Source organism: Pteropus vampyrus, unplaced genomic scaffold (assembly GCF_000151845.1).
Source record: "Pteropus vampyrus isolate Shadow unplaced genomic scaffold, Pvam_2.0 Scaffold714, whole genome shotgun sequence".
Taxonomy (NCBI): domain Eukaryota; kingdom Metazoa; phylum Chordata; class Mammalia; order Chiroptera; family Pteropodidae; genus Pteropus; species Pteropus vampyrus.
Genome location: NW_011889495.1, coordinates 645269 through 655399, shown reverse-complemented (window position 1 = coordinate 655399; position 10131 = coordinate 645269). Strand labels below are relative to the sequence as shown.

At 41.8% G+C, this 10131-nt stretch overlaps 1 protein-coding gene across 1 annotated transcript; it reads right to left on the bottom strand.

The window, feature by feature from the left end:
* Positions 1-593: 593 nt before the first annotated feature.
* Positions 594-5303, bottom strand: NR0B1 (nuclear receptor subfamily 0 group B member 1). The gene is made up of 2 exons (XM_011385421.1): positions 4121-5303; positions 594-838 (listed from the first exon to the last, which is right to left on the bottom strand). Exons 1-2 carry the CDS (start codon positions 5301-5303, stop codon positions 594-596), a joined length of 1428 nt encoding a protein of 475 aa, XP_011383723.1.
* Between the last annotated feature and the right edge of the window lie 4828 nt (positions 5304-10131).

The following is a 10131-nucleotide window of genomic DNA, read 5'->3' as shown; positions in this document are numbered from 1 at the left end:
AAAATGTTCTACTGCACTGTCAGGCACCTCTATGATCACAGATTGCCACTTAATTCCATTTGGTACAAAGACGGTCCTCAATATAGCTGATGAAAGTGGAAATGAAGACAGCCAAGTTAACCCTCACCAACACTGGCATGTCATAAAATTAAATGTCAAAGATAACTTAATTTTTGTTTATGTTGGCTAGGTTTTTAAATATTTTTTTGAAGTCTTATTTAAACCCTGATGAAACTTTTTGCAATCAAGTTAATGGTTAACACTTTAACATTTACCATAACTTAATAATATGAATTTTATTTTAGCACGTTCAGTTAAGCGTTGCTAAACTTGTGAAAATAGCTTATTAGTGTACTACCTTGCTCTTTCCTTAAAGATGTAGAAGATACCTGCAGCAAATGTTTTCCTTCACAAGGAAACAGTATGAAATAAGTTTTTCTAATTGTCTGTAACTAAAGTTTTTCTTTAATTGAATACAAAAATACTATGCATGTAAGAATAATAATAAAGTTTATTTTATGCTATTTTACAATCTTCTGCCCACAGCTCCTTTTCTTCACGGTAAACTGCACTTGTGTGGCCCACAGATGCCTTTATAATTTCTCACAGAGCATTTCCAGCATCATATCATCCATGCTGACTGTGCCAATGACGGGCCTAAAGAATAGTTCAGCAACAACACTGGCATTGATAAATCTCAGTAGAAAAAGGGCACTATTCAGTTCAGCGAATCTGGCCTGGTGCCCCCTGTGCGTCATCCTGATGTGTTCGCTGAGGATCTGCTGAGTTCCCTGCTGAAGTCCCTGAATGTAATTCACACACTGCAGGCCTGGCAGGTCTGGAGGAGAAAACAGGAGAAAAATTTTTCACATAAACAGTACATTCATCGAGCCCTTCACTAGCTTTTTAAATACATCAATTTCTGCCCCTTCCCAAATTAAACAAGAACTCAAAATTCCTGGTAAAAAGGGCTTTCCAGAACAAGGATAAATGCCAAGCCAGTTCTAAGTTTTCAGAAGCAATACTTTCAAGAAAGAAACATCATGTAATTATTCTTATTTAATATCCACTGTTTGTATCTTCAGTTAAAAACTGCTGGACCGGAGCCAACAAATGCACGCTCCAGTCCACTATCTATCTATGCAAGTATAAAGTACAATTATTTTAAGAAGTGAGTACTTTACCTTTTACCTGTGGGAAACAGGCCATTGTATAATGGCAAGAAGTTTTGTCAGATGACAAATATTTTACCACCCTCCCTTGAATTTCCCACCATTATAATGATTACCCAGATGATGGTGGTAAACTTCACAGTCACAAATGTGTCTCACAGTCTCATTTTAATTATTTGCCTGCAGGCTGATTTTAGTCTAGAGTCCCATGATAATTTAAGAGATAACACTGTCCACTTAGCTCATTGTACCATGATTTCTGTATTTGGGAAGGTCAAAAAAAAAAGTGATTCTAATGAGTATTCCAAAAGTCTCTTTTAAAATATCATTTTAAGAGGTCTTTGAAAGCATTGTTTTATAGCCATTAAAAGGTTAAAAAGTAAACATGAAAACACCATCGATTGCAACATGATTCAAAAGTAACATTTCAAATAGAGAACACATGACCTTCTTGCAGTACAGTGTAATACCCAAGTAAAACTGAGTGAAATACAATGCAAGAAAGAAGTGCCTATAAGTTTAAGATGGTAAGAGGAGGCTGCTTTTTAAAGTTCTTTGGTCCTTCATGATAGTAATATTATTGTAAAGGTCTTTAACTTGTATTTAAGTAATTATCACTTTAATGTTCTGTTAAAATGATGTCAATGATTACTGCAATCATTTTCCTTCTTTTTCTACGAAATCCAACAGAATTTTAAAAGCACCATGCTAATTATTACAAAGTAGCAGAGCCAAGTGTCCTTTAAAAAATAATAATAGCAATAGTGAGTCATTCCTATTATAGCCAAATACCAAATCTGATAGATAAAATGAGAACCAAAAAACAACATCTCTAATCCATATTCCAATTGATTATCCCAGTCCACACAATAACATCCACTACTACCTACAGTTTATTATCCAGGGTTGAGATCCAAGTTTATTGGGTTTGAATTCCACTGATGAGGGTAAGAAGAGGCTTGCATGAATTCCACCAGAAATCTGAAGCTCTTTCAGGTCTAGATTAATGGCTCATTAAAACTTCCTCTTGTGAACTCCACATCACTTTTCTTTGCTTTCATACCACACCCTTCCTTTTCCACACCCTGAAAGTGGCCTTTTCCCAAAAAAAGACTTGCCTTCGAAGTAGATACAGGAAAGAGAAAAGGTGGATAGATGGACTTCACAGTAAAAAACAAAAATGTTTAAACACAATGATTATGGGATACAAATGGATAAACAGCAAAGAAAGGACACGCACTAAACATGAATTACTTTTTCCCCCAATACAGGTGCATTTGTGTTTAAAACACTCAGCTTAGCTGGCTAACTTCATGTTAGGAGGATTCCAAAAAGCAGAGCAAGAATAAGGGAGGAAGGGAGGTAGGCAAGGAGGGAGGGAGGGAGTGTGTGTGTGTGTGTGTGTGTGTGTGTGTGTGTGAAAAGTATGCAAAACAAAGTGAAGGAAAAGAGGGAAACTGGTAACTAGTGGAACGTAAACTTCTGGAAGCTGAGCGCTTGTCTTACCTTTGTATTCCAACAGAACAAGGCACATTGTAGACGTTTAATAATACCCACAAGAAAACAGTTTCCCAATGATGTTAAACACCACCTGGGGCACTTATTATGAATGCAGATTTGCTTACCCTGGACCAGAACTATTGAATCAGAATCTCTAGGGGAGGAGCCTGGAGAGGTTTTAAACAAGCCTCCCCGCAAGCGTTTTTTTATGCACTCACAAGTTTGGAAAACAATAATATAAGTAAATGGCGACCTATAGTGATTGCTGGAATAAGCCAAGGTCTCTAGGTTCTGAAGTGTGAGTTCTGAATGAATTATTTTCCCACTAAATACAGCTCTGTACCCCTTAGAAAAAATGCTAGGCAGGAAGCAAGGACATAATGGAGACTCCTGATGTCAGGGAAAAAAAAGGATGTGGAGGGAACATTATAAAAACTATCCCAACTCAAGCTGCCTGGAAACTTCCTATCCACTGTGACCCTTTTGGAAGGATTCTGGTTGAAGATGACTCTAGTATTAAGACATACTCAAGACTGGGTACTTGGCTGTTCAGGGAGATGGTCTCCCATGATATGGTTGCACTGTGTGGAGGAGAGTGTCCAGTACCCAAGAGGCAACCTGAAAGTGTGGTGCAATAAACATCCCACTGGGCCTAGGAGACAGGAGGCCCATGTTCTATAACTCAGTGGCCATTTACTTTCAAGTAAGGTCATTTGGGACTAGGCTACCTAACGTGCAAATGGGGATGAGGCCAGAAGGGGTTGATTAGGAGGTCTCTAAGGTCTTTTCAAGCTCTAAAATACAGTGCTCCTGCTCGAGTCCCTACTGTGTCTTTTTCCTGCCCCTTTGCTAGCCTTATATTCACAGACACTTGGACGATGAGATACTCCAGCAGCTTAGGACCATAAAATGACTATTCAGAGGCAGACTCATGAAACACTAAACCCAGTATCCTGCCTGACAGTGTCCCTAGGAGATAATCTCCCTATGGGTCCTCATTAAATGTTACCTTCCTTGCCAGCCTTAATAGTTTCTCCAACAAATAAGTTCTAGTAAATTTCAGAACTGGTTTTCAGAAAGAGATGTTGCAGAATTTGCGGTGAACACAAACTTTTTTTTTTTAAGCTATGCTATCGGATTTAAAAGACTAGAGGAGAAATAGCCATTGTCCCCTGAAGACAAACTTTTCTGTAGTAACAGAAAGTTGCAGAGAAACGCGTACAGATCTCAACAAAATATCCGCATCCTCTGGGCAGCAGCCCACCCACGAAGAATGGTTGGTTTCTGGAGCTCCCCCAACTGTGCTGAGTTAGTCGCCATTCTACACTTTTGCCCCGATACTCACTCCCCTGATCACTGAAAGCTCTTCAGCGCCTGTGCCCCGGGTAGGCACTGCACAGCTCTCTACTGAGCATAGAAAACCCAGAGCCCGAGCCTGGTGCCCTTACCGGGGTTAAAGAGCACGGTTCCTTTGAGGTAGGCGTACTCCTTGGTACTGATCTCCAGGCTCCAGCATTTGGCAAGGAAACCCTTGATGGCTTGGACTTCTGCGGCGGACGGCAAATGCCGGGCCTCTGTCGGCTGTACCAAGTGTGGCTGCAGCGTGGGGAGAGGCGGCGGCTCGTTGCCTGCGGTCTCCCGCCGCCTGCTGGTGAGGATCCTCTGCAGCAAGCTGGGCTCCCAGGTCTCCACTATCTCGAAGTTCAAGCGGTCCTGGGCCAACTCGAGCAAGAGCAACGGCGCCCAGCAGCTGCGCACCAGCACCAGCTGCTGGTCCAGGGGCAGCACCTGGAAACAGGGTAAGTACTTGACAAAGCGCAGTGTCTTCAACAGGCCCGCCGAGGCTGCCTCGCAGACCACCTGTGGACTCTTGAGGACCACCAGCCGCTGCGCGCCACATGAGGGGTTCCACCAGGGGCCCCCCGGCTGCACCTCTGGAGCCGCGTGCGTTTGTTTTGCGCTCGTGGGCATGTTGTAGATAATGCTGCCCTGCCGCAGGTGGTCTTCACCGCAAAGGCAGCAGCGATACAGGAGCTCCACTGCCCTCTCGCCCCGCAGCTCCTCTCTGCCCCACAGCTTCTGTGCACAGTAGGAGCGGTCCCACAACCCGCCTCCCCGCCGAGTCTCGGGAGCTTCCGGAGCCACGTGTGTTTGCTTTGCGCTTGTGAGCAAGCTGTAAAGGATGCTGCCCTGTCGTGGGTGGTCTTCACCGCAAAAGCAGCAGCGGTACAGGAAAGCCGTGGCCTGCCCACCTGGCAGTCCCTCTCTGCCCACAGGGGGCTCAGCGCCGCAGGAGCAGCCCCAGCACGCGTTCCCCAGCCGCGCCTCTGGCGCCTTGGGAGCCTCTTGCATTTGCTTTGCGCTCGTAAGGATATTGTAGAGGATGCTGCCCTGCCGCGGGTGTTCTTCACCACAACAGCAGCAGCGGTATAGAAGCGCCACTGCCCTCCCACCCGTCAGCCCCTCTCTGCCCACCGGGGGCTCCGCGCCGCAAGAACAGCCACAGCACACGCCCCCCAGCCTCGCCTTGGGCGCCTCCGGTGGTTCCGGAGCCGCGTGCGTTTGCTTCGCGCTCATGAGTATGTTGTAGAGAATGCTGCCCTCCTGCCACTGGTGGTCCTCCCCCGCCATGGCCCGCGGTGCCCGCAGCCTGACTCTGTCCAGTGGCGGCCGCCTGGGATCTATTTATACTGAGCGCCCACGCACGCGCGTCGGCGGTCTCCGCCTGGGCAAAGGCGCGGAGCGGGGCGCGGCGCTGCGCTCCCGTGTGTTTGGCGGTGACCTCTGCGGTTCAAAAGGGGTAGATGCTCCTTAAAGGCTGGAAATGGTAGAGGAACGGAGGCGTGAAAACTCCTGGACACTTCCCTTTTTCCTTTCGTTACACCTTTCCCTGCCTTTGGAAGACCAGAGCAGAAGTCAGAGAACGGGTATTTGGGGTACTGTTCCAACTCTTTCCACTGAATCCAGGCATCTAATTTGCTCTCTTGATTGGGAGGGCACGGGTTTCTAAAAGGGGAAAATTTTATTTCCATACCACCTCTGGAAACTTTCATTGAATGATCAAACTTTATATGAATTATATTTTGTATATGGTTAGGGAAGTCTCATTTTCAGGAACCTTGAAAAATATTGACTATGGACCAGCAGTATCAGTATCATGGGACGTTTGTGGAAATGCCCAAACTCAGGCCCCAACCAGACTTTCTGACTTTGAATCTGCATTTTTATTTTTAATTAATTAGTTAATCTATTTATTGTGACATTGGTTTATGGAATCCAATAAGTTTCCTGTGTTTTTAAAGAGGTCCCCAGGGAATTTGCATGCACCTTAAATTTGGAAAAGCACTGGTCTAAGGATGCTATCAAAAGCATTTTTGCTTAATTCAGTTAATATTCACGAGCATCCAAACTATCTTAGATGCTGTGTTAGAGAGCTGGGGGCAGTGACCAGCATGTCAAAGTGGCTAATATTTGGGAATATAAGAATCACAGGAGGCTAAAGTTTGCTGTAGTGAGAACTTTGGATTCTTCTAGAGAGGTATTACATTGGGTAGATGTGTAATTAACATTTCTTCTCCTACCCTTCCTAAGCAAATAATGAGAAACACAGGTTTCAGAAAGCCTGGATTCTTAGGTCCTCGCTTGTCACAGTCTCTTTCCTTGAGTTCCATACAGGCACTAAGATCATTGAGTCTCCCCACATCACCATCTGCCCCTTGCCTAATTAGCTGATTGTTTCACCAACCAGCTTGGTGACTTCAAAATCACAATTCTTTAGTCCTCAAATTCCTCATCTCTAAAATGGGAGGTTTATTTAGTGATTTCTTGGATACAGGATTGAAGACACGGAGCAGGGAAGAGGATGAGAGTATACCAGCTAGTATAGGATCCCCTTTCTCTTTTTTTTTTTTTTTTTTTTTAGTTTCTCTGGGACCTGGAATTCTGAGATTAAGAGGAAAACCTAGGAGACATTTATTTTGCATTCAACCTGAAATTTTATTCTGCCTGTGAAAGGCCCTATAACATAGTGGTTAAATCGCCAGTACTGGCACCAGACTGCCTCAATTTTAATGCTAGCCCTGATGCTTTGTAGCTCTGTGGCCTTGGGCAGTGTATTAGTTTCCTATTGCTGCTGTAACAAATTACCACAAATTTAGTGGTTTAAGACAACACAAATTTATTATGTTACAGTTCTACAGGCCAGAACTCTGAAATCGGTTTCATTGGACTAAAATCGAGGTGACATTTCTTTTAGAAGTTCTAGAAGAGAATCTATTTCCTTGCATTTTCCAGCTTCTGAAAGCTTCCTGCATTCCTTGGCTCCTGGCCACATCAGTCCGACTCTGCTTCCACCTCCTTTCTGACTCTTACAAAGGTCTTTATAATCACATTGGGCAAACCCAGATAATCTAGAATAATCTCTCCATCTGAAAAATTTGAAATCATACCTGCAAAACCCCTTTTACATATAAGAAAACATATTCACATGTTCTGAGGATTAAGATATGGACATCATTGAGAGGCATTATTTAGCCTTTCACAGGAAAGTTACTTAAGCCACCTGTACCTCAGTTTCCTTATTTGTAAAACATGAACAATAGTTTCTGTGAGCTAATCCATGTATAGGAGTTAATTTATGTAAAACATTTTCTTGATACATGATGTGTCTCCCCACTTTCATGATAATGTGGGATAAGTTCAGAGTTAGGAGGTGATGCTACACACCAGCATTACCATTATTCTCTCCTAGGGAAAGCCATCCTCACCTTCCACCCAGGAGCTATCTCATTTTCTTCCTCATGTCTGCATTTCTTAGCCCAGACTCAAAACATTGCATGGGTTACCTGGTCCACAACAATAATGTATTATGGGAATGTTATCTCATTGTCTGTTTCATCATTTGCCATTTCTAATATTTGAGCTACTATATTTTGGTTATGGTTCTTGCAGCTTCTGCAGTCTTCCTGCTTGGTAAAGCCACCAATGAGCCTGCTTCAGTTCCCCACCTTAAGTTACCAGTGCTAGTTACTTTTTACTATGTTACCCCATTTTATTTTCTTCCTAACACTTATCAGAATCTGATATAATTGATTTGTTTGATTATTTGATGCTTGTTTGTCTCCCCCACATGCTAGTATAAAAGTCTCTCGAGCACAAGGAATCGGTGACTCTGTACCCCAACATTCAGTAGATGTTCAAAAATATATTTGTTGGCCAACCATTCATTTAGAGAAATAGCTCCCACTCTCAACACAGAGAGCAAGCACAACTATTACTACAATGACCCTTGAGGGAGAAGGCCCTGTTGGGCTCAGAGCTTTCTGGAGGCCTTTTTTGATACTCAGAGTGCTCAGGCACTGTGGTAAAAGTAACAAGAGAACTGAGTTAACAGTCAAAAAACATGACTTTGAATTTAGGCTCTTGCACTCTAAACATATAATGTTGAACATGTCATTTAACTTCAGCCTTCACACTTGTGAAATGGGAGAAAATTCTATAAACTCCTATTAATGTATACACTCTGTTCTTACCCCTTCAAGGGTTATTTTCTCTCAGTTTTGCCCTTTATGGAAATGTTTGCTGACCTCTTCACTACGTTGAAAATATAAAGCAACTTAAGTGTACACTAGTTCACTTTCTAATGATGTAAAATTAAGCAAAGCATTTAACATTACATTAGCCTTTTGATGTCAGGTGGGTGCTAGACTTATCAGAGAGATCACTTCATAAATTATATAAATGTCTAACCATTATGCCATACACCTGAAACTAATATAATATTGAATATCAAAAAGTAAAAATTAAAAAATATTACATTAGCCTTTTCAACTATGAAAGCAGAAAAAAATGCTATAAACCATTTTAATATATATACCCTATACCTATATAATTCAAGGGCTTTTCTAAAACTCTTTCATTTTGTCAACTGTATTTTTAAAAATCCTGGTAACTTAATCCCATTTTTTGTTGACTTTAATCATTCACACCTTGCATGTATTAGATGCTTTGACTTTGACTTTCAGACATTGTCTCAAAAGGAAACTTCTGTACAGTGCTGAGAACCATAAAGTTGTAATATATTGATTATAATTCCTCTTCTTTCCCAGGAGAAGAGTCTTCTGATTTTTTTCTTGTGATTTTTTTTGAAGTTGTGATCTTCTGTTCGCAACTCTGAAGGACTTTCTAGGTTCTTTGGATTGACTATTTCTAAGGAAAGATTGCCTGCTTGTTCTTCACAAGTATTCATCTTTGGAAATGTCAAGAGAAAACTGACTTCATTTTTCCACTTTCCATTTTTTCCCTGAACAAATAGCTCCTGAGAAACAAAATCATCCAAACACACCAATGCAGAGATATGCACCAAGTAATGCCAACCTGCCAGTTGCTACAGGATTAGTGAAGACATAACCTTCTAAGGCAGGTGCAGCCTTCTTCATTTGATTTGTTCTGTGTCCTCAGACCACTGTGACAGCCAGACAGGACACTCATCAACTGCACCTGTCATGTGCTGAGTTTGTCCACAACTTCAATTTGGATATTTACACTGAATCATTGTTCGATGACCTTGGTCAGTTGGACACCTGCTCTGCAGAATCCATTATCTGTTCCAACTCAGGGTGGGAGTAAAGCTGCTCTGTCTGCCTGAATGCAACCTTCAACTTCAAAGTAATGCAGTTTTCACTAAAGGATATAGGAGTGAAGAACAGGTGGGGATAAAGCTGTGTAAAATCGTAAAACTAACCTTTGCACAGCCAGCTGCTCTTGACCTGGGAAGGCACGATGATCTGAAACCTGATATGAATTTTCATTCTGGGCTTAAAGGAGCTGGAATGTCTCAGAATTCAACTTCTTCAGTAAACAGGTAACAGGGAATAATAATAGTGTTTTCCTGATTTTTCAAGGTAAATATTGGGCAAACACTATTGTAGTAGAATAATGACTGATAAGATCCAAGAGATAACCTCCCTCCTTTTCCTTTCCAAGATCCAGAATGTTTAAAGCTCTACTATGGAAGAATTAATAGGCTTTAGCTGCTGACTCCTAAAGAAGATCAAGTCATCATTATTTATTTCCTTTGAATGAGCTACAAAGAAGGCAGTCCACTGTCTTAGAGGTCATATAGTTGCTGAACTAGAATAATGACTCATACTCACAGTAATTCTGAAATGTTCTAAAATCAACTTTCAAATCACTCAAAGAATCACTCCATTAAAAGGAAAACATTCATCTAATCAATTTATTTTACTGCATCTACCAATTTGAATCCATCTCAATACCAAATGTCGATCAAATTATCTAATTAATAGATTCACTTGACTGGCAGGTTAAAAAATGATTGCCCTATTGGTTGACAAGTTATTCAAATTGATTTGGCAGGTCACTTTGGAAATCATTGCATTATTGGTCCACATAGCTATGTCCCCTAATGGTGATGTTAATTTTAATTAAAGACTTCCTC